Source organism: Netta rufina, assembly GCF_964035555.1.
Source record: "Netta rufina genome assembly, chromosome: 4".
NCBI lineage: Eukaryota > Metazoa > Chordata > Aves > Anseriformes > Anatidae > Netta > Netta rufina.
Window position 1 is genome coordinate 44,855,874 of NC_140127.1, and position 25,151 is coordinate 44,881,024.

At 38.5% G+C, this 25,151-nt stretch overlaps 1 protein-coding gene and 1 pseudogene across 2 annotated transcripts in view; one reads left to right on the top strand and one right to left on the bottom strand.

Annotated features, from left to right (window-relative positions):
- Positions 1 to 2,634: 2,634 nt before the first annotated feature.
- On the bottom strand, positions 2,635 to 10,855 carry SYNPO2 (synaptopodin 2; the record flags this gene model as incomplete). Its single annotated transcript, XM_084286832.1, has 2 exons — positions 2,635 to 6,854; positions 10,054 to 10,855. 2 exons carry the CDS (start codon positions 10,853 to 10,855, stop codon positions 4,642 to 4,644), a joined length of 3,015 nt encoding a protein of 1,004 aa, XP_084142958.1. The 3' UTR covers positions 2,635 to 4,641.
- A 571-nt stretch (positions 10,856 to 11,426) lies between these two features.
- LOC311209471 (protein transport protein Sec24D-like) overlaps positions 11,427 to 25,151 on the top strand; it is a 125,992-nt pseudogene continuing 112,267 nt past the window's right edge. The window contains exons 1-3 of the transcript XR_014619366.1: positions 11,427 to 12,619; positions 17,608 to 17,766; positions 18,923 to 18,991. The product of XR_014619366.1 is annotated as a protein transport protein Sec24D-like (transcript). The remainder of the gene's footprint in view (positions 12,620 to 17,607; positions 17,767 to 18,922; positions 18,992 to 25,151) is intronic.

Sequence of the window (25,151 nt, forward strand, 5' to 3'; positions counted from 1 at the left end):
TGCTGCTCTGCCACTTAGCAGTAACTTTCCTATATGAACCATGTGCCAGCCTCTCACTTCCTAATTGCTGGAGCCTGGTGATACCTCAACCTCATAGTATCCATTTACTTCAAATACAAATTTGCATGAATTCTAGACATTCATTTTAGGATGAATAGTAACAGCACTCTGCCAAAAGGAAAACTCATTGATGCATGATTGCTGTGGTGACAGCAAAATGGGTCACAACACTTTTAGGGCTGATTTTATGTTTTGATTCTGTCTCAGATAAAGTTAGGTATATTTTGGGTCAGTGCAGGAAGACTTTGGATAAAAAATGAACTGAAACTTTTTGGTGGCTGATATTTTAATGGCATTGGCTTAATCTCAGTGAATTGTCTGTGCATGTAGGAGAGAAATGAGCGTTCCCTACTGCACACCTTGCTGTGAGTGTATTATAAAGTCCCAGTCCATCAGCCAGGTGCTTTTGGAATCAAGTGGCTTATTGTCACTGGATATTGTCACGTCTTAGGACACTTACAAAATTATTTCTTCCATAAAAGAGCAGAAAGCAAAAGGATGAGACATACTTTTAAGAGATGGTATTGTTTACTCTGTAAATGTTCCTACAGAAAATAATATTTGAAATATCTTTCTGTTTGTTTCAAAATATGTTATATTTTGCCAATCAGGAACTTGGTAAGAGTAGTTTCCCTGGAGAAAGGGAGAGAAGCTAAGCAGTTGTGTTTTTTTTTTCAATAAATAAATGTTGTTTCTTATTTTTGCTACAAAAAAAAAAAAAAAAAAAAAAAAACTTCTTATTTAAAAGCTATGCCTCTCCCAAGACAAAACTTTTAAATTCAGGTTTTATAAAGAGCAGTTTATAACTGAATTATGGAAAAGCTGTCTTGAATGTGAGATCTAAGTTGTGCAGTGTATGGGCTTTAGTATGGGCTATAATCAAATCTGATAAATGCAACATAAAGAACAAATAGATCCTTTAATGTGAAGATATTAGAAGTATTGTTATTGGGGGTGGCCTAAAATTCTATGGTATATATGCATACAGAGTAAGCACAACAATTGTATTTTGGAGCTTTGTCACATTATATTATAATTTCTAAAAACTTTTTGAAAAAAAAAATAAAGGTTCATTTTTCTCTCATAGAGAAATTTCAGATGGCTTCTCTCTGTGCAAACAGTCAATTTTCTTGCCATTTCATCTACGCTTAATGTCATTTTTACCTTTTAATTAGGACTCAAGGCAGTGAACAGCTTAACTTTCCTATAAATATCTGCTTCATGAGAGATTACACCTTGGATAAAACTGTTAATTTAAGTAGGCCAGTCTTCTGAAATATTAATAAGAATTACAGACTTACCTGATTTGTAAAAATCTTGAAGGCAAGTTGGATCCAAGCACTATGCATGTAGAATGGTGTATGTATAGGGTATTGAATTCAGACTTGGTCTTTGAATGGGATTTTCAAAAGATCTTGGTTGAATTAAGAGAACCACTGTCACTAGGGCTTTTGCTTTTAACTCATATTGGTGCCTTAAAAAGCCCTTCTGTCATTGCTATAGGCCATACAAGCACCTGTATTTGAGTAACAGCAAAAAATCCAAATCTGATCAAGATCCAAATTTTTAACATAATTTCCTTTTCTTCTGGACAAGGTAAAGAGAAGATAATAGCTAATAGCTTCATTCTGTACTGCGATTACAGAAGCTGGCTTTATGTTTATAGTTGTCAGCATGAATATTGTTTAGACAACATTCTAAGTAAAATTGTGGTTTGTGCTGTTAATGAAAGAAATAGCTAAATGATTTTCAAGTTGATAATTAGGATAATAATGCGTATTATTTCTTACATGGAAAGTGGCATGTAGGCACATATACATTAGATTTCAGTAATCCACACATTTCATACAGGATATTCAGGAGATGGTGACAACCTCCAAAAGTTACTGACCTGAGTGTGATAGAACCTGGTCACCACGCCAGGTAAGGCATACATTTTATCTTTGTGTTAACAAGATGTATCTTGTTAGTAGCCATGTGCATCAACCTCAACACTTGTGTGAAAGTACAAAACTGCTAAAAATTTCCACATTAGGGAAATATTCTTGAGGTGGTAAGGTGAACAAGTACAGAAGTGTGATTATAATTTGCAGGTGTATTTTACAAGAGGAGACTCTAGGCAAACACGTGTAAGGCAACATGAGGCTGTCTGAAAGGGATTACATTTCTATGTGTATCTCTAGTAGCACAACTCTTATCTTTGGCAGGGTATCTTTATTCAAGGGAAGGGAAGGGAAGGGAAGGGAAGGGAAGGAGAAGGAGAAGGAGAAGGAGAAGGAGAAGGAGAAGGAGAAGGAGAAGGAGAAGGAGAAGGAGAAGGAGAAGGAGAAGGAGAAGGAGAAGGAGAAGGAGAAGGAGAAGGGGTGAAAAGGGAAAGGGAAGGGGGGGAAAGGGAAAGGGAAGGGGGGAAAATGGAAGGAGAAAGGAGATTTCATATTAACAGAATTACATAGAAAACAGATTTCCCTAAAAAGATACTGTCAGTCTGTATATATACTGTATATATAAGTGAAACAAAGCAAAACATAACAGGAAAAAACAACAACCAAACCAAAGAAAAGAAACACAAACAGGCAGAGAAGAAAGGGACAAATTTAATGGTAGAAGAAAAATATAGATACTGACAGTGAAAAACAGATTGAAGGGAGATCTCCAGAGGATTAAAATATTGCTACTCTGTTTCCAGGCAAATGTAGTGTAATTCTTTGTTGAGTTTTCCAAACTATTTTCTTCAAAATTTCCCATCCGTGTCCTGAATTTTAAGAGAGGTTGATCACATGGTCATTTTCTTCTAATGCAGTCAGTATCCCAGTCCAGATATTAACGGAGAGAATGAGATTTTGGAGGTCCAAAATTCAAAGTGATTTTTGTTGAGTTGATTCCAATCTGCATTTTATATGTCCAACCAAATTACTATTTTTTCAAACTTAACTGCTGTTTGAGTTACCTTCATGGGACGAGACTAAGACTTTTTTTCATACTGGGGAATGCTTTCTTCATTGAGACAGATAGTTCTACAAAATCTTTGTGCACCACTATGATATAAAAGATCCATATTTGGGCCTGTAGCTTGCTGGATCATAACTTAAACAAATATGCCAACAGATTCTGCTGCCTTTACTCACAGAGTGATGTTCTAATCTTATTGCACATCTCTAATCATGTTGCACATGGGATGGATTTTGATAGCCTTACTTGTGTCAAACAATGTTTTGTTTCAGACCCAGCACTACTGATGTAAACGAGACTCTTTACAGAATAACATGATAAACTGTTCAAATATAGGCCCTTGATTTCAGAAAGATGTATTCATTGCAGTATTATACAGTAGGTTTCAAGACTACAGACTTTTAAGAATTTTCTACAGTAGCAGTATTTCAATCCTTTGTACTGAATACAAGAAGTAAAAGGGGAAAGTATAAGACCAGAGTAAAAAGATTTAAAGTGGGAAGAAGAACTGTAAATCCCAAAGTGAAATTAAAAAAAATGTGTATGACAGACCAATAGGAAGACATGGCACTATTTATGATTTACTGTTAAGTGCTGATTTTTGTGGCATACACTACTCTGGTTGTAAGAATCTTGAATATATGTATCCCTTCAGTTCTCAGTCATTGTGCTTTCACAAGAAACTATTGCATTACATTGCAGCTGCAAAACCCATCTCACCTCTCTGACCTATATTTTTAATTTAGTAGTTTCTATGTTAAAAGCTGGATTCAACGCAAACTTCAGCTCAAAATATGTCTGCGCTTGGGATGTCAGATTTCCCCAAAATGGGAAATCTTAGCGATTTTTCCAGCTGTCTTTCCACCTCCTTTAAATTATTCTTCTGCAGAACACTCTAGCATCTCTTATAGCACATTCTCTGTGAAATCACAGAGGCAATTCATGATTTTGGATCACAGCTGATCCACATAACTTACAAACTAAGCCCCTGACTGATCAATCAGATTCTTGTGGAAGGACCTTTGAGCCAGGACAGATTCTGACTGAATTCAGTGGGGCTCTGTGCATACCCAAAGGTCTATCCAGCTCTATTCTGTAAGTGATCAGTCAGAGTCTAATACTTTACCTATTTTATACTATGTATGTTAGTAATACATGTTACTATTAATATCATTTAATAAGGCACTTTAGAAAAAAAAAAAAAAAAAAAAAAAGTCCTCAAATCCCTAGGTCATTAGGACATAATTGGTGCAGGGGTCTGCTCCAATTGGTGCAGAAAGAAAGCTCTTTTCTATTAGTTTGACATGCCAGGAATACTGCTTACTGTTGTTTGTGTTGTAGTCATCTTAAAGCAAAAACCTAGTGTCCTGCTTACTTAACACAATGGTGTGAATTTATTGCAGGATGTTATGTGTATAAAGCACCTGATATTATGCTTAAATATCCTAAAATTGTTTATCTATTTTGATTCCTTAAAAAAGTTCAAGTATTTTGGACCCAGATTTGAGGTGATACATCTGAAGTTATTAAGTAAGCTAAGGAATACTACTGGCACTCTTTGTGTGCCCAGTTACCACTGCAAACAATTAATGCATGGCAAGCAAAGTGGACACTAAGTTTCAGCTGTAAGGTTTACTCTTCAATAATTGATGGCTTCCACACCTGTGCAGTGACGCCAACTTTCTTTGCTGAAAATTTTGGCCTCGGAGCAGTAAACAAAGAGGAAGTGGTTGTTTCCGGCTTAGAAAATGCAGAGTAGCCTGTAGATGAATAGGACTCATTTACTGGGGTAGAGGCGTTTGACTGGTATGAAGGCTGTGTGCTGTAGGCTGGCACGGAGTACACTGAAGATGCCCGGGCGTTAGTAGGAGAGCTAGCACCAGGTGGTCGTAAAGACAGAGCTTGCTTTGAAGTAGGCAGCTTTGACGTCTGCTTAATAGCTAGGCCTTCCTTAGTACTTGGAGGTTGAAAAGTAAATAAAGATGCATCAAGCTGATAAGGCTGATGTTTCATAATATCCAAAGCATTGAGACCTTTCTTGGGTTTTCTTTTGGTATTTTTGGTAGCAGCAGCAGACTTAGAGGAAGGTTTGGTAGCAGCAAGAGGGTAAGATGGGCTGTGAATGGGATTGTAAGCTACAGGTGGAGGTGCTCGGACATTAGATGAATATTTCCAAGAAGCTGGTAAAGATGGAGTTGGAGATGAGGCTCGTGCCATGTTTGCTTGCACAGTCTCTGAATCGACCACATACTTCTCCATTCGAGAGTGCCTTCTGGCAAATAATTGTGCTCCTTTTCCACTCATAGCTGGTGGCATCTCAAAGGGTGTCTTTGTTTCTCCAGCACTTGGTGTGACTGGTGTCTTGGGTGTGTGGTTTGGACTCGCTAGTGTTGCCTGAGGCCCTTTGAAAGGACCAGCTAGGTTGAGAGTATTTGGGGGATTGGCAGAAGGAGAATGAGGATACTGTGGGGATTTGAGTGGTGCAGGGTACGCTGCCTGAGGTGATGCTGGAGCTGGGAAAGAAGGAGCCTTGTTAGCAGCCGCAGCTGGAGGTGACCAAACGGGTGAAACTGGGGTACCAGCAGTAGGAGAAACCTTGACTGAAGGCTTTGGAGCAATAGGAGGAGGGGTCTTTTGTTTAGATGCTTGACTCTGCATGAAATTGCAAGCTTCTGCTCCCAAACTGAGGTAGTCTTCTTCAGGTCCTGACTCAAAACCAGCTCCAGTACCCTTTTTGCCTTCTGTGTTGTGTACGAGGGACAACAGGGCAGGATTAGGATTTACTTTGGGTGCTTCTTTGAAAGAGAACATAGGTTTTGATGTGCTTCTTCTCTTTGCCTCTTGCAATATCCCAGTTCTTTTGGCTGGCACAGCAATCCTTTCATCTCTGGATGCAATGCGTTCAGTTGGCTCTGTGAGTGACCACACGGTTGGCGCAGCTTTGCTTGTTGCAGGAGCTGATACAGGTCTGTAAAAATTCTCAGGCGGTGGGCTAATAGAGCAGTAGGGTGGGGGTGCTGGTATATCTGAAAGGGGACTAATGACATTTCTTGTGGGTGAAAATGGTGCCGCTGCTCGGTTTTGAACCCCAGAAGGGAAGGGTTTAGCTGTTCTATTCAAAGATGCTGCTTTTTGAGCATCAGAGGATTGAAAAGAGAGGTTTGTGTCTGGTGTTAAGCCAAACCCATTTTGTTGTACAATTTTACCATGATTCTGGCTCACGTCTGTGTAACTTTTGCTTATGCAGGTCTGCTGTCTTGACATTTCTTCCTCTTTTGTTTGGTAGGCTGAAGAGCTTACTTTCTGGAAGTTCTCTGACATGGTGACTTCCCTTTGCTCCTCTGCATGCGCTGTGCGTGCCTTCATCTCCTCTTGCTCAGCTGTGATCTGATCCATTCTCTGCCGTCTCTTGGCAAACATGAGGGCCCCTTTACCTGTGCTCTCTGGAAGTGTCTGCATCTCGTCTCCACTTTTTGTCTTCTTTTCCACCTCAGGTAGACTGCTGTCCCAGTCAAATGTCACAATCTTGCCGTCGTTGTCAATGTCAGAGAAGAAATCTTCATCTATTTCTGACTCACTCGTTGCAAGCAAACTCACTTCAAAAGTATTTTCTTTGTCCCCCTCTTCACCTTCACCTTCTTCACCCTCGTCTTCGTCACGTTCTAGCTCCCCAGTACCGTAGCTCACTAAAGTATATTTCCTTGCCCTTTGACGACGCTTCTTGAACATCAACACCCCCTTGGAATTGGGATTGGGAGCTGCTGTCAGCAGCAATGCAATACTTTTACATTTAGATTTGGCTTCTTTGACCTGCTTCTCTGACAGGCTCTCACTTCGCCGGAGTCCTGTGGAAAGAATCAAAGTGCACATTTAATTGCATGCAGCCCACAAAAATGCAAGGATTATATTAGCAAATAGTTACGCATCTGTCTATAGTGAAATTTACCTACTGTCCCTCTTCCCCGTATTAAAACATTTATTTTCTTGTGCATGGAGAGATTGTTATGCTGAAGCTTTGCCCACAGTAGCAACTGTGGTATAAATTCCCCACCCAGCATTCCTTAGTTAGAGGCACACCCATACAAATTCAAAGGCTACATCTCTTTCTTTGCTTCAACAGGAACATCACGTGTGTCCATTTCTAATTTCTTTTATTCCTGTAAGTCATCTCAGCAGGAACAGCTGGACAGTATTTTCTTATTTCTTCAATTCAAGTGTTTTACCACAGTTCTAGGCTTACAAAAGAGATTCACAGCCAGCCAGGCCCATGTCTGCTTAACATCTGAGAAAAAATGAAATTGTGTGTTGTGTCTGACGGCAGTAGCAGCTTCTGCCATTTATGAGTTTATTTTACTTTTCAGAATGTGTATGATTGATAAAAGTAGGTACCTTTATATGCATTGGCTATTTAAAAGCAAGTATATATCCACAGAGTCATGCAAAGAAACCATTAGCATTAACTTTCAGCCCCCTGGAAGACAGTGGGAGTTTGGCCCCACAGTACACAGTTGTAAAAATGTAAAGCAGGTTTCAGTCCTTTAACAAACTTAACTTCTCTGAAACATAATCCAAAATTGTGTTGGATATAACATCTCCAGAATATTTATTTTTAAAATGTGGCAAGAATGAATACACATTTAAAAACTGATTGGAGGAGACTCATCTAACTTGTCAAGAGTATTCACTACCATGCATCAGTAATGTGTATTTCTTAAAGCATAAACTATTGGTTTTCATCAAGTCATGTGGAGCAAGAATATACACAGTTGTAAAGCTGATAGGTGCACTGTATGTCAGCATGACTCTCCCTTTTAAAAAGAAATATTTTAAAGCTGTTCCTGCCTAAATCAAAGGTCCCCTTCCAGTTAAATTCAAAAGGAAAAAGTGTGCCTCTGATATATGAAAACAGAACAGCACATTATTTAATATCTTCTGCTCTCATAAATAAAGCAAACTGGTTAAAGAAAGCCCTGTGCTGTATTTTCTATTAATGATCCTTTTAGCTATGTCAGAGGATGGAGCCTGATACTTCTCCTATTAAAGAAACTTGGAGTTTTGCCATCATGCCAGATGACAGCATGACTAGACCAATGGTTCTCACAAGAACCTATAAAAGAGAAAAGAGCGCGGTGTCTGTACCAGCAATTTGTAGTATTTTATTTCAAGGGGGCCAAATCACGAAATCCTTGGCTCACTGCTTTGACAAGCCAAATGCTTACAATAGTTGCTGGAGACATTTTCCAAAAGTATGGCCTGTAGCATTAGAGTGACTCTGCAAACAGAAACGGTCACCCTTCAGCATGCAAGTTCCATGCTTTCAAATAAGCTACTTGCATCAGCAGTGACTATTTTGCTAGGAGGGGGATTCAGGAGATACTTGCAGTTTTGTGGAAAGCAAAAACTGAGACTCTTCATTTTAATTAATAGTGTATCTTTTCCTAACTCATCTCTGTAATTATTTAATCAATAGATTGGCAGAAGAAATATTAATCAGATAAATATAATCTGATAACTATTTACAGATAAAATTTCTGCTGAGATAAAACACCTGTAATAAATATTCTTCTGTAGTTTAAACTTAGATGTTGTGTTATAGCTTTTAATTTTACAGAAACATCTTATATGTGTGGTATTTGCTGCATGCAGACTATTACCTTGTGAAGGCTTTAATGTGTAGATTGTATTTTACAAATAATTATAAAAACAAATATTTTTATGGGTAAAATTGATGGTTCCTAATCATAATGTCTGCAACTAGCTTAGCAATAGTTGAGAATGACGTAGTTGAAATGGGAAAAAGGCAGAATATGTCTGATTTGAAAGAAGAATATATCATGTAATATGTAGTTTGTTCTGTATATTTTTGCCTCATTGGAAAAGCAGTGCAAGTAATTCACTGAGAAAGACAGGCACAGTCCCACAGCTGGTTCTAGCTACACAACCAAAATGTGAAGTATGTGCACTCTTTTTATATGGTCCATTTAATATGCCAAAAATATGTCGATTCGATACAGACACTTAGGCATAAGTAACTGCTTAATCCACTTGCCAATAAGATACAAATGGTTATCATGCTAAAAATATGCTTACAGAGGAATTAGCAACGGGTTAGCAGGCTAATTCCAACGCTGCATATAAAATAGCTTGTTGCTACAGTATATCATTGCATGCATTCAAGCAGCTTTGCCATACTGTTACTAAATCCCTGGACAGGATTCTTAACATTGTTGGGAAACACAAACAAACAACAAAAACAATAGAAAGGTCCCAAATTAATAAAATAATAAATGATTTTTACATATCTACACTCAACTGATACTGGATTCAGTTTCAAGTGTACTTTCATGTAAATTTCTTGGACAGATTTTGGAGTTGACCTCTGGGTTTGGAGTCAGAAGAAATAGTTCACTTTACAGTCTAGAGAAGACTGACAAAACTGAAAGGATCATGTAACAGTTATACATATGCTAGTGTCTGTCAAAATCTCTTCTGCAGACAACATCAAGCTTTTCTAATAGCCTTTTTTATTATCAACTTTTTATTATCAAGAGCAGAAGCATGGCTTTGATTTTAGATGATGGAAATGACGACAAAGTTTTTGCTGTAAAAGGAGAAATCCACAGGATTCATTTAGATGTGTGTCAGCAACTTTTTTTTTTTTTTTTTAAATATTCTACAGATTTCCTTTTAACGTACATGAGAAGCCCAGCAGAATTCATCCTATTTTGGAGATATAAGTCTATTTAGTTGGACAAAGTCATGAGGTAATTTCCAAGTGGAAGTCTACCAAGCAAAATTATTCAGCACAGTTAAGACATGGGTATACACTTGGCTCATCAACAGGAGCCTTGCATTACCTTGGAAAAAAATACATAAAGCAAGAATACAAACACTGTTTAGAAGACAAAGAGAGAGGGAAGTTAGAAAACTGCAGAAAAAAGTCTAAACATTTTTTTTCCTAATGCGATCTGAATTCTGAAAAGATGTTTCAAGTTACAAAAGATACCCTTAGGCAGTGTGAATGATTAGATGGGATATACTTACTTGCGTGCCTCGCCCTGTGCTTGAGAGGTCTGTGATCCCTTTCTGAGTGCTGGTTGTCTTCTCCCTGCTCTGTGCCTTCTGGTGAGATTGCAAAGGAGAGGAGGGAAGGAGGTGCTTCTGACTGCCCTCCTTCCACTTGAGAATCAACACACCCCCTTTCAGCTAGAGACCTGGGTGCTTCCTTCTCCCTGTCTGAACAGTCTAGGATCACCTCCACCCTGGGGATAGATGGAGCTGCACCTTGGATCCTCTTGACCTCTTTGCCACTAGAAAATTGGACTACTTTGCTTGACCACTGGATGTTGCCCTCTTTCACACCCAGGGGAATTGCGATTACGGGGTTAGTTCCATCTTCTTGTACAGTGGGTCCTTTCCCTGAAGGGGCGCGTTTTTCTGCCCCTAGGAGAGTCACAGCAGGAGCATTGGTGCTCTTGTGACCGTCATTTGAGAGGGACAACTGCAACTCAACCATAGTGCCTGGCCTTCTTTCTTCTCTCTTCCCTTTGAGAGCAGATTCATCTGTCACAAGCACTTTGGAGGTGCCTATTACTTTAGGAGCAATTCTGTGGCTTTGTGTGGTCTGTTGTTTCATTTCAGAAAAGTGTATGTTGCTTTCTCCTGCTGCCTGGTGAGTCTCACTGTATATCTCTGTGATGCATAAGTCTCCATGGGGTATTTCTTTGGCTGTATTAATCTGCAGTGTAGCGCTCTCCCTATAGTCCTCGTTTTTTATGTTATCATGCTTTCCATTTTCTCTTTCAGCACTCAAAGCTTCATTTATTCCACTGGAGGATCTGCACATACATAAACAAGTAATTCAAGAAATTAAGCTGCTGTAAGTACAGTAATTGTAAGTACAGTTACAAAAGCAACTTTTGTATACTATTTTTCCCCTAACTTAATTGTGGTACCTGCAAGCAGGTCCATTTAAGTAGAAGAATTTTCCCAGTATGTAGAGGTCTTAAATTCAAACATATTTGTATATTCCAAAATTCTTCAAGTTAACAGTTCGGTAAGAGGGAAATTACATTATTGCTGTAGGATATGATCCTACTACCATCCTTCTGCAGTATTGAATCATATCATTTCTAACATCAGTTTGCTTTCACAGATGCATTTCTGTTATAGTGATGCTACTGAGACTTCTAGGACAATACTTCTTCATCTTTCATATGTGCATGAGAAAATTTGCATGACACCAGAACTGTGCTTTTTTTTTTTTTTTTTTTTTTGGTTCTGTGGCTACTACCACAACTGCTTTAGGCACCTTCCTCACACACACTTGCTGTCTCAAGTAGTTTACTCTTTAAGGAACAGATAAGAACTGGATGAGGATAAGAGGGAGGGAGGAAAGGAGAGGGAGGGGATTGAATACTTAAAATACACATTCAAAGAATTCCTGTGAGAATCATCATCCATATATGCATCACAGAATAATTTAAACATTCTGGGCCTGTTCTGGTGATCCAATGAGACAGGTTACTGAAGCCAGACAGTATTTCCTAATTATGAAAAAAAAAACATATTTCTGATTGGCAAATATGACTGACTTCCTGAAGCCTACTGCGTACCTCACTAACTCCCTTTTTTGAACTATTCATTCCCCTGGTCCAGTTGGGCTGTGTCATTGTTTTTATGTCTCTTCGTGTAGCTTCCTCTTTCAGCACTCTGAAAAGTAGTGACCATACTGACTATTTAGTAATTTAAGAAGAAACCTTTTTCTGCACAAGACTGCAACATGCTATTAAGGCTTTCTGTAGACTAGAAGGTAGCAAAGCACTTTTTCAAATGAGGGGAGAGGTAGGTACCCTCAGTAAAGTATTCACATTAAGTACTATAGTGTTTTCTGAAATCAAAAGCAGGTCCCAACTATTCTGAAACTTTGGAACCCCCTACAAAGAAAGGCTGGAAGAAGCGACAGAAGAAATAAATCTGTCAGTATACTGAAGAAGCTTCAATAACACTTGCATTTCTAGCCATGTGGCATACTGTTTGTAGTAGTGTGTGTCTGCCTCAAATAGCATAAAATGTATAACATCCATTAAACCACATACGGAGCTACATAAAGGTCAGACAGATTTTGATTTAGGGAGCTCCTTGTGGGGGCTGCTGGATTCCATCACATTATGCTATTTGGGTGATCAGTTGCACTGCTCTTAAGTACAGATAAATTATAGAAATCCATAAACATTTCCATGTTGGATATGAGACTGGGGGTGGGTCAGCTAAATGTTAGCCTTTATTGGTAGCTGAGTGATTGTGTGTATGTATGAGAGAGAAAGATTTCCACCTTAAAAGGCCTTTGCTACTTATGGATATATTTCTACTCTATATAGACATAAATGTGTATCCATGTGTCAAGAAGCAGAATACATGGTCTGATCTCTTTTTTGTTATTTATGATTCTGTTTTGTCAAATTATTATTTTTGTTTCAGGTCTTTCCAGCTCTCTGCAGGAACAACATCCCTGGTATAATTCCAGGAAGGAAGCAGAACTCATGGAGTCAGCACAGCAGGGTTTGTCTCAGAGTCATGTTTTACTCCCTACATGGTGCATTTCATTTTGGTATGCATTGAGCACACTCCCTGCCTACCCCTAGAAATTTTGTTTCTAGACTCAGCAGTAGCCCAGGAGTTGCTAACACTGATGTGAAAAGGGCAGGCTAGCTTTTCTGTCCCCACTCTCAATGTTTCCTGGATACATCTGTTCATCATTTGTTGGGAAGGTCAGTAATATGCTTCCCCACATGGCATCTGGAGGGTGCTTGCCCTGCAGGATGTCTCTTTCCTCTGATCCTGAAAACCAAAGATTTTGTGGGCATTGCTGGTCAGGAACTGACTGTGGTTTACAGGAGATCAGGAAAACATTTCTAGACATCAAAGCCCCAGTAGCATTTCAAAAACTACTTTAAAATCTAATTTTTCTACCAGTGAGTTCAGTAAGAGCCAAATTAGGTCAACAATAAATGCTTTTGAAAGTCTCATCCTTTGTGTAAATAGTTCAGGAACGGTCAAAAGCCTTCCAAGAAGAAATACTCTTCCATACTAGCGAAATAAGTTTGGATGCAAAGATTACCATTGGAATACCACTTTAATTAGGCATTATTCCTTCCTTATGATTTCTAGCCTTTTCATGAGATGGCTACTCAGGAAAGGAATGACTTGCTTCTCATTGTTCTCTAAGAGTGTGATAAGACACTTCCTGAAAAATCCTTCTGGTGGTGGTGTTGATGGGCTATTACCCATAAAGAGCGTGACAAGGGAGGAGAAGCATTTCCGTTCATTCTCCCTGCCAGGGAAGATACTGACAGGAGGTACTGGGAGTTGGGGGTGATGAGCTGATGAGAAGAAATTCACAGATTCTTGTAGTTAATACCTTTAGAACATTTTAGTCACTTTCAGGGCAAGTCAACTGTTGAGCAACAGCAATTTTCTTGAAATTTATCAGAAACACAGTTTCATTCCATGAAATGCTGAATTACAGGTTATAAACACTCTGGTTTGAGTCTGATTTTCAGAACACATATCACTGTTCACCATACATTCAAGCAGAAGCAGTGGAGTGAATAGAAGTTGTGCAGGCACTTTCAGCTAGAGCATAATGTGGTTCATACCAACTGAAATGTCAGTTAAAGAGCAGCAGCAAACTAGGAGTCAAAGCATATGGAATTATTTGTATGGCTGCAAAGCAGGCAGCCAGTCAGCCACAAATATAATTTTCACAAGTGCATTTCCAGTTGTCATGCTATGAATTAAAAACATTGGAATGTAGATATCACATGAGGAGCATTCAGATGATACATTGCTGAACCAGAAACAAGAGGTATGCGCTATGTAGAAGGTAAGCTGTAATGTTCAGCTATCACTGTTCCCCTGATCTCATCACATTGATCCACTGCTTAGCTGAAAACAAGATGCACACAGGCCATGCAAAATGTCTGTTATAAACAAAATGGGTATTCTTTCAGAGCATTTTGTTTTGAAGGCAGATTGTGACTTCAAACTCTGAGACACTAGGAAAAGTTCCCCTTACACAGGTTGCAGAAAACACAGAGGAATGTCACTTGCTTTTTTCGACATTTCTGGCAACGACAGGCAAGCGCCTTTTTTCAGCAGAGTCCTTTCAGCCTTTCCAGTGACACTGCTCTGTTAGCTGTTGTGATGAATCCTGGCCCTGTCTGTCCTCCTCCTTCTGCATGTGTGAGAACAGATACAGGGAACTGCAGCAGTTCAGCAGGGAGCCATAATTCCTTACAAGGAATGGGAAAGTCTAAGGTCTTTTCTTCCTCTTTTAGCACATGCTGAAGGCAGTTCAGACTTCATATTATCTGAATGCACAAAGTTTGGGAAGAATGTGCTCACTGTTGGTGGTTCCCAACTCAGGACATCATATGTTAAACTGATGACCATTACAGAACCCCCTAGGAGTAGACCAATATTCAGTGAGCAGTAATGCTTGCTCGCTCATAAATTCACATGAAGGTTCTCTACTCTAAGAAGCTCAAAAAAAAAAAAAAAGTAAAATGCACTATCACCAATTTATAAATGGAGAAGCTGAGATCCAGAGAGCTGTAAGTGTCTTGCCCCACCTCATCTAGTGAAGCGATAACGGTTACAAAAATAGAATTCATGATTTCCAGACCCTCTCACCCTCCTGACTACTCACACATTTTGCCACCCAAGACGACCATTTGCTATGTCATCATCAAGGCATATCTATGTAACACACTTTCTCCATCTGTACAGCCTTTGCTTTTTGTAAGCCTCACTTCCCTATCTATGGGGAATAACAACACTTCACTACTTCAAAGGGGTGGAGAGAATATTGAACTCAAGACTCTGCAGTATGCAGATACAGTAGTGGACACCTTGTAAGAAGCAAGGACGGTTAATAAGAAATAAAATTGTTATATTTGGAGACTGGATTCTTAATTCTGTGCCTGAACTGTGCTGTTTGAATTATATACTTAATTCCTTCAGATAAAATACTCCGTCTTCCCTCGCTTTTCCATACCAACAGATTTACAGACAAAAATAAGAATGCTATCAGAAGCTCACAGTAGAAGTCTGCAAAATGAGTGCATTCAGCACCAGCATTTTCCACATGGTTCACCAAACAGAATCGCACCAAAGCATTCTGAGCATTCCTGTACCTCTTGATAAGCATCTGCAGGACGTCAGTCAAGCTTTCCATCAGAACGATAACTTCAGCATAGGTTAAGTCTCCACAGGGTTTGCCATTGATAGACACCACCTCATCCCCCTCACAAAGGCCAGCTTTAGCTGCTTTGCTTTTGCTGCGAACCTACAACAAGTCAAAAACAAAATTCCAAATTGCACAATTAGTGTTTATTTGAAAACAGCAGCAATTATGTCCCCAACTTAATTTTATCTGTACGAAATGAAAAAGATCAGTGTTACTGATCAAATACAAATTTCTGGTAACACAAAACAATAACTTGTCCCATTTGAAGTTAATACTGCTCTGGCCAGTAATAACAAATACAAAAACTTCTGCTTTATTGAGCTTGTGAGCTTGATGTCAAGAAGGATGGACTTTTTTTTTTTTTTTTGGAGAAAAGGGAGACATGGAAGTTTGGGTTTGGGACACCAATCAATCAGAGTCTAGCAGAAAAGCAAAAAAATCTCAGTAACTTCAAAATAGAAGACTACAAGAGCTGAAATCCAGGACAAGGTTTCAAAAGAAGAATGTATAACGTCAGGCTACTCTAGGCAGAATATCAACACCTGCATTCTATTAGGGCTGTACATGTGCGGATTTCTGATATACTGGACACTTTTCCTTAGGTGCCCAGCCATAGGTTTAGTTGCCAAATTATAAACTTCTGAATCACTGAAGTCCTAAATCCATGTTTAGTGATCTGAATAAGTTCCTTGATTTATTAAAAATTAAGACACTACTGTTAGGGTTCAGTCTTCCCCATTAAGTACTCATTCAATAATCTGTGCAGCTTGGTTTTTGCTGTTTCACTCCTTTTTCCATTGGCAGCATGTTATAACTTATCATAGTTTGTGTATAACAAAGCCTAGACAGCTTTAACACCACTCAAGGTATGCCATACAGTAGACTGCTATTTTTAAAATACATATTTGGCAAACAGTACATTATTATTAACCAGGATACTTGCAGGAGTATTTTAGAATGACACATACACATAAAAGGGTTGTCCTTGGGTTCATTTCTCTGTATCTTTTATCTGTTTGTGTGAGTACTTTGGCCTTAGACAATACTCAATTGATAGGTCAGTACATCATCCAATGTGTTACAATGATTAATAAAATCTTCAGAGTACTTTCTTGAAAATTTTATAGAAGTAGCATAGCTCTATCACACTCACAACAGCAGTCAGTCCCCACTGACTCTAGGAGAGTTACTTCTGATATATACTGGTCCTGAGCAACTAGTAGTCCCAGAGACCTATGGAATTATCCCCAATATGCTGATAGGCTAGGGTCTAGGAGTCATTTCTGGAGGCTATTTTGAAGTTTCTTGAAGTCAGAATAATGTGTAGAATGAAGAGTGAGATTGAACATATTTTTCTGTGGTGGGGCCATAGATCTTTGTTGTTTCGATTTATGCATACCTGTATGTCATATTATGGCTTTTTGAGCAGTGAAGAAACAGATGGCCGGTGCATACAGAAGCTGGTTACTACCTTGCAGGGGAGTTAACATTTACAAATATGGAGTGGTATGCTGCTGTGTTTATCTTCCCTTAGGCAAGAACATAAACATCCTTGTACTTTGGGAAGAAATGAGTTTAGACAGTCATTATTGTTGTGCTTCATATATGAACTAGGATTTAGGTTAATTTTTTGTTATTGTTTTTTGAAATTGGAAGTTATGCTGTTAAAATTTTACAGGGCACCCCAAGCCTGAATATAAATATTTAATGTGGATGCTAGGAAGAATGTAGAGTGACCCTTTTTCTAAAGACATGTGAACAGTAATTATAGTAACATGTGAATACAGAAATAGTGTAAGGTGATACCTATGAAAAAAGAAAGCTTGTTTCTGATTCTTTATTAAGTGTCTGAGAAGATGGGGTCAGTTCTGCCATAGATCACTATTACAGCTGTCTAAGGAGAGAAATTGTTACCCATTCCATAACTTCAGTGATTTATGTCAAAAAGTACATATGTGCAATGTTAGTACATAGTACAATGTTAGTATATAAATAAAAATTAGTATATATATTAATATATAAATAAAATTAGTATATAAATTATATACAGCTCAAACGATGTCATTATTTTTTAACAGACTCCTTGGTAGCATTCAAAGAAAATAGACCAGGACATTAAACTTCTTTTTACTGTTCTTGAAAGGGCCCTTCAGTCCCTTTTTCTCCCTCATGAATTGTTGAAAGATCACTAGTTGTGAGATACTTGGACCTTTGTAAGAAAATTCAACCCCCTCTGTGACTGGACATGCAGGAAAGAAATTTCTGTAAGTCACTATACATCACTGTCTGGTTCCATTGCAGTTCATATGCACATTAGAGCAAATTTCCTATCCATATTATATTTCCAGGTTTATCTACATAAATCAAGTCTTCAACATGATTTTACCATCACAAGATCACACTGTGCATGCTGTACCTATTGATGGTTCTCCTGACTGTGTCAGCCTTTTTCTCAGCCCCTCCCCAAGGCACCTGTGCCTCCTGAATTTGAACAATGTTAATGTAAGGTAACCTCAGTATTACCCTGTTTTTGGTGTTTCTTTGGGGGGAATAAAAGGGAGGAGAGAGCACTCACAAAAAACAAGCAAGGGATTGTATAGCATATTATAATAGTAAGTTCTAGCAGGTTGCTGCTAGGGTAGAAATACACCATCATCATTTGTACTGCTTTAGTCTCGGGATATGACCAGGTTACTCAGCAACATGTAGACTGTCTTACCAGACAAGCTGTAATCATTTTGGATGTTATTTATTTGTCTTCACTGGAAACCCACAAAAATGACAAAAATAATTTATTTGTATAAACTTTTTTTTTTCAGATTTCTGAAAAAAAAAAAAAAAAAAAAAAAGATTTGTGGAAACTAGGATCTTCCTGGTAAAGGAGTTGCTTAATGAATGGTTTTCTCTCAAAGGAAGTTTTGGCAGGAAGCCTTTGGCCAGCTCACTGGGAAATGGAAGCTGCCTTTGTTACCAGAAATACAGTTTAGCCACAAAGGGAACAATAAGACACCTTTACGTGGTTCTTGGGACCTTAAAGCAAGGCACATATGATGATGAAGCAGAAGAGATTCTTCCAAAAGCAGTGATTTCTGTTGCCTTATACTGCAGCACAAGGTTCCCCAGTTACTTCTTGCCTGTCTGCTTTGGGATGGAATTTTCCTTGGGAAGGACAGATGTGGTTTTTCTCCCCATAATTTATGAATGGGATCTCACTACTAGAAAAATATGTTTGTAAAAAAAATCATAGTTTTTCAGTACTTGCAGTACAGGCATAACACAGCAAAGCTGAGCCTGTACCAATATACTAATATTGTATGAATATTATTATTATTTATTACTCAAGTTGCATATCATGCTTTTATTAGACTGTTTTTTCTTCTAATCACAAAATTTCCAATGAAGTGGCAAAGGAACTATCTACTCCCAATTCCAGAATTTTTGAGGAAATTATTTTAGAGGGTATATGTGCGCTGCAGTAGTACTGATCTTTCTTGGTCAATGCTGCACATGTTTTGCCCGTAATGAATTGTACATTTCTGATTTCTTAAGTCTTAAAGTGGTTGAATATATTTAAAAAAAAACAAACAAACAAACAAAAAAATAACTTTGTCATTAGCCTTGAGATTATTCTGAGTCAATTGTTATAATATTTTCTGATTTCAGGTTTCTAGATTGCTGTGCTGCTAGAAGGTTTGAAGAGCAGTGCTGGATTACTTGGACAGTTTACCTGAAGTACGTCATTTCTATTTGTTCCCAAATAACTCCCAAGTCCAGAATTTCTCACTAGCAGGAATTCTACTAGCTCCTTAAAATGTCTAGTGATGTGCAATTCTTCATATCCACAGAGAAGTTAATCTTAGGAAAAACTTCTTTTGTGAAGAACTTAGCCTACATTCTTGTTATCTGAGCACCACAGAGGGGCCAGAACACCACTGTGCACTGTGAGCCATCCGAAGAAGCAGTAGCACTCCTCACCAGGGCAGAAGGCCCTGGGGGAAGAGGGGTGGGTGGCTCCTCCCTCCCTTCACCTGGTACCTCATCACATGCAGCTGCTGCAACAGGGGACTAGGGCTCTCCAAAGGATTTTCAGGAGTCTCTAAAGACTTAGGCTAGAAACTGAGTAAGGCATCAGGAGGATCAGATCTTGGTTGTCAGCAGTTTGATTTAACGGGAGATTATTGGTGTGAAAGGCTGATAAAAGAGAATGTGTTTCTCTCTATTTCTTTCCCTTGTGGAGGAAAAAGTAAGTGGCCTGGCAGCACCAGGAAGAAGCAAGGAACTGAGCCTGGGGACTGCTGAGGTGGGGCTGTGGGTCTAGGTATAGTGATGCACTGATGAGAGGTAACATCCCAGAGGCACAGGTATGTGGGGGGAGAAGCATGGTGTAGTAACTTACTGTGGGTTGGTGGTAGCTGCAGCCTGATGCTGGTATTGGGGCAATCGTGGGTGCTTGCAGCAAGTGGCAATTTGCAGCAAGTCAGATTCTTAACCAGCAAAAGATGGATAAATTGGGGGGAATATGCTGTAGCTGTTCTCACACTAGTACATGGCACAAGAGAGGTTTTGTAGAAAAAGCCAATGCTGAGTGCCCAGCCTTCACGCTGCGTTCACTGCAGTGGTTTTACTTTAGATGAGCTCTAGCCCAATTATGTGACCTGAAGACCCCTTGCCAAGTACCACGTGTTAGATGTTCTCCTTTGACTTCATTTGAAAGCAGTGCAGTTTATACAACCCAAACCTCTTCTGTGATACCAATCAACATGTGGTAAGAAGGGGTAGCAAGGAAACTTACTGCTGCAAAATGTAGCCCTGGTGAAGATAAAAAGCTAAATTAGATGCACCTGTTATTTGTTGTGGGCTGCAAGTGAATGCATAGACAGCAACTGGGGCTCAGCTTACCAGCTGATGATCTAGGTTGTGCATCTGAGCCCTATAATATGAAGATCAGAATGCTGATGTATGTTGAACCTGATAACGAGGTCACTGTAGTTTAATGCAAGGCAGTTGCACTCGTAGATGCTCAGTAGTCCTGGTACTCCAATTGCCCAACTAAGACATGTATTGGAATACTTCATAGTGTTGTTTGTACCAGTGACTTCTTGGAATGATATCTAATCTTATTTTGGTCTGCTGCTAGGACCACAAACCTCTATGTAGGAAAAGTGTCTAAGTCATGTGCTTGAGACATAGCCCAACTGCGCATTTGCTCTGAATGAGAAGCGATGTCAGCATGAGCATAAGCCATTTAGCCTATTCCTTTATCTATTAAAAGTACGACTTTTGCAGCTCTAAAACATACGTATATTGGCACAGATATGTTCTGAATTCAAAGAAAGCTTTCCAAAACTTATTATTCTCACAATTATTTATTGATCCTTTTCCAGTTTAACAGCAGCAAACAAATAGCAGAAAATATTTCCATTGGATAGAGTAGAAGTACACTTCCCCACAATTTTTGTTCCTTTCTCATACATATGGCGTTGTTTCTTTAATCAAAGGGTCAACTCTGTAAGACTGTCTTCAATTGAATATCCTGTCTAATTCCTGAAGCTTTTTCTGAACTGTTGTGTGGCTCTCAGGCTTGAAGCCAGTGTCATTGGGCCTTATTTAGGCGTGTAAGTCCTCAGTGAAGCCACAGTTCACAGTGTTGATCCTGAGCCTTTGATGGCTCAACATGTTTCATTATGATGAGACAAACATATGTTGCCCACAATAGCAGAGCTTACCAGGCAAATGAGATTTCTGTAGGTCAGCTGCTCGTTTTCACTGTTGTTCGCTGCTTTAGTTACATCAGCTGCAAACTTTACCAGCAGTGACTTTGTGGTTTCTTTTAGACTGATGACTGAACATCAGTAGCAAAGTGGGGTTAATAGGGATTTGTCCTTGGACTACTGTTTTGCCCCTGTTGAACAATGATTTCCAATTTAAGGTTACTTGTTCAGATCTGATAACTAGCCAGCTTTCAAAGCAGTATTTTTTGCTGCAGTAGTAATCAATGCCCTTAGATGTCTTGCCAGCATCAGTAATGCATAACTGTGTTTAAAAACTATCTGTTAAATAGGTTGTTTTTAATGAAAATAATGATTAACCTTAATCTGGGGATTACAAACAACCCTAACGTTGTATAGTCTCTTCAATCTCGCTATTACCTAACAGAGTAGCTTTGTTTAAATGTGCCTGGACTTGAGATCTTTAAATTTTTTCTCCCACTGAAGTGGTGACCTATTTTTTGTTTAGGAAAAAAAAATCAATTTAGGCCTTTCCATTATATAGAAATTGCATAATAAGTGTTCTATTTTATAAGTAGTTTCTATCTACCTGCAACGTTGCAGGATTTTCTGCATGTAACAATAAAATTTTGGCATCTTAACTAAGGGCAACATAGTACTGCCACAATCAAATGCTTATTGGCTAGTTGCTATAATAAATTTAGCTAACTAACATGTTTCTCTTATTTATGCTGGCCTTAGAGATATTTAAGTTAATGTAATCAATACTTAGTTTAATTTTATTGAGCATTAGCTCATAGTTTCCAGCCGTTACATTTCTCATTAATTGATTAGCTAGATGTTAGTCATGAAGTTCAAGATCAGGGATCAAAGATCAGTGTTTCCTGTATACAGCCTTTAAAAAACAGGGAAAAAAACAAACAAACAAAAAATACTTTGTCTCTTCTATTAACAACCCTACAGCAAAAGCAGAGGCTAGTAAATTTATTTAAGTAGAATTAATGATTTGCAGTGGTTTATTATGAACAGGAAGCAGAAGCACCGACTGCTGTAATTGCTAGTGTTTCTAACAGTATGAAATTAAGGAATTAAAAATAAAGTTACAAATGAATTCAGGTATGCTTTATCATAAATTGTAGGCCTAGGGCTTTGCTGTATGACATCTATGCACACAGAAGTCTTTTAGACAAAAAAAAAAAAAAAAAAAGTAACTTTTAGTTAGAAAGCTTTTCATTTTTTAGACAAACAGAAACATCTCTACAGTAAGTTAGGCCTACCTGATAATAGGTTTGGATTTTGGGGGATCTCTCTAGATCTTTTAAGTACATTTCCCAACCTGACAGACTTCAGGCTGGTAAGCATTGATCTTGTTAAGACAAAATCTTGGGTCTCAGCTCATAAACAACTTAATGCAAAGCAGCATTTACTGGTACTCCTCAGTCCAGAGCACCAGCCCTTCCAGTGGCAGTGTTCTGACCCTTCCCAGGTGGGTGGTGGGATATGTTTGAGATACTCTGTAATCACTCAATCAGTAGAGGAGATGCAGTGACAAGCTCACCTCAACTCTTTTTTTTTTTTTTTTTTTTAACCCAGGCTCACAATGAGAACAACCAAATGGAATTCCTCCATCTTAATATATTCTTTCCCATCCCCAAGCTTTGCCTTCAAGCAGTAGTTTTCATTAATAAGAGCTATGCATATGGCAAATTATAAGATTATGGACTGTGTCAACTCAAGTCTTTAGAAAAAGGGGCCCTGTTTCTCCTTTGCTTCTAATACCTATTAGTACCCACACAAAAATTCAAATATGAGTTCTCTGTTCCCAAACAATGAGGGGGAATTTGGGGGAATGTATGTAGAATTTGCACCCTAAGACTAGTGAAAGCATGCAGAAGTGTGTTAAATGATTAAATTGAGCAAAGATAGTTCTAAGCTATCTCCTGAATGGTTTTCCTGGGAGCAAGCATTGAATAATGAAATATCCTTGGCTTGCAAGTTAAGCACTGAAATATTTCCTTAACCAAATTTTTTCCAATAGCAGGATAATGATATTGGGAATTTGGCAGGTCTGCATATGCTTTTTTGCTTCTGGTCTTAAGGAGAAGCTTTCTAAATTATTTTTTTAATGGGAAAATACAGCATTAGTGAGGTCAAAGAAGAAAAGAGTTAGTGCATTCAGGTACATTTTTGTTAGTTACTGTTCTTTAGTGTCTGATACAATTCTTCAAGTGTCAGATTAAATCTAAAAAGTCCTTCCAGAAGATGAGGTAGGATATTGCTCTTTGAGTTCATGGGAGTGCTGCCATTGATTATCACCAAGATCATCATTAGAAAAGTTGAACAATGATATAATGTTATGCTAGTTTATGGCAAAAAATATGTGCTATAGGATGTTAAACTTCATAAAGTCAAGGCTCTTTTTAACTTTAAAACCCATTGATCTACTTTCCTGGAAGGTTTTGGGTTCTCTTACCAACCCACAGCTAAAGCAAAATTTTAATCATGGTGTATTCATGTAAAAATTCATGGGATATTCTTGCAGAGGGGTGATGGTATCATCTGATTATTAGTTATTGTATAACTCTGTCTCCAGTCAGTCCTCCTGTTGGTGAAATTACACTTCTTGAGTGCACTGGTTCAGTCTGCTAACTATTGTGTCCTCCTTGCCATAATGTGAGAAGTACATATATAAAGGTACAGTTCTCTTGATGGTATTTTTGACAAATGCAGAAGAATCAATTTATTTGGTACAGCTTATACATACTGTTGTGGGAGGGTTAAACATGTTTGACCCGTTGTGTATTGACGGAGAACTTACTTCATTTGGAACCAGAAAGCAGACTGATCTCGGTGAAAAGAAAAGCTTGCTCAAATTCCCTAAAGCTATGCCTAATGTGCTAGTGTATCATCTTGCTAGTGGTTGCCCTTCTCTGGCAGAAATCCAAAGCTAGCAGCTGAAGAAGGGGTGAGATAATGACCTCTGAAATACTGATCTGCTATGCTGGCAACACAGCGAATTTCCCAATAGCGAGCTTGGGTACAGCACTTGAAGTCTGTTATTTGTTTTGTGCAACACTTCTAGTGGATAGCCTAGCTGTGGATTATCCTTTTCTTGGGACATACTACTGTGTGCTTAGTAGCTGATGTGTCAAAACTAAAACGTTATGCTGATTTTCACTAGAGCTGTTTGTGACTTGGCTCACATATAACAAGGAGAGGAATGATTCTGCTACCTCTCAATAGTGTGTCTGTGCCTTGTCTTGCTCTGTTTCTATTCTGCCTTTCTTTTTGTCCTGCTTGAATTGTGACTGGCTGTATGCTTTTTGAAATCCTACCCAACTTTTATTTCTTTGTGAACATTGTACTTATGCTCTCCTTTTTTTCTTCCTTGTTTTCCCTCTGTGCAGAGAGATAATTCAGTTGCCAGTGCTTCTTTAGCTAGTGCTTTAGTACATTGGTAGCATCAAAAGTCTTTTCACTCCAGTGTAGCTTATAGCCTGGAGAAAATAATTTCTGTGATGATAAAAGTTAAGAGAAGATATTATGGCCCAATACAGATGAAAAACAAAAATGTCTGTATCAACTATTATGGAGCAGTTAGGTGGTAACAATGCAAGTAGTACAATAGACAGTGCTTATGGTAAGCATGCCCACTGCCTAATCTGGTCTGAGCTCTTGTCATTGATACAGCAGTGGAAGCTGCACACGCGCACCGTTAGTATGGTCTTAAAACCATGCAGTATGTGTTTCCAGCAGAAAAAGCAGCACACTTCTTATATCAAAATTGCAATCAAAAAACAGGTAAACGAAAGGTGAAAAGCAAAATCTGCCACCTGAAAGTAGGTACTTATGGTGGTACTAAGATAATACTAGGATACATGTACACTGTTTCAAAGAGAACCGCTTTTCTAGCGTGAGTTTTGAGAACTACTGGTAGAAGAAGTAGAAGGTGCGTGAGAAGTAACTGAAAACTTGTGCACTTCCAGACGTGAAGTTCCTTTTCTTTAAAAGGTCAGCAACTTTCTAGGGAGAGAGAGAGAGGAGAAAAAAAAAAAAAAAAAAAAAAAGAAAGGAAAAAAAAAAAGAGTGGATTCTTCTTCTGTTGTTCTCTATGACTGTGAGGGAGTGGGAAAAACTGGCCATATGCTTCCTATTTGTTTGAT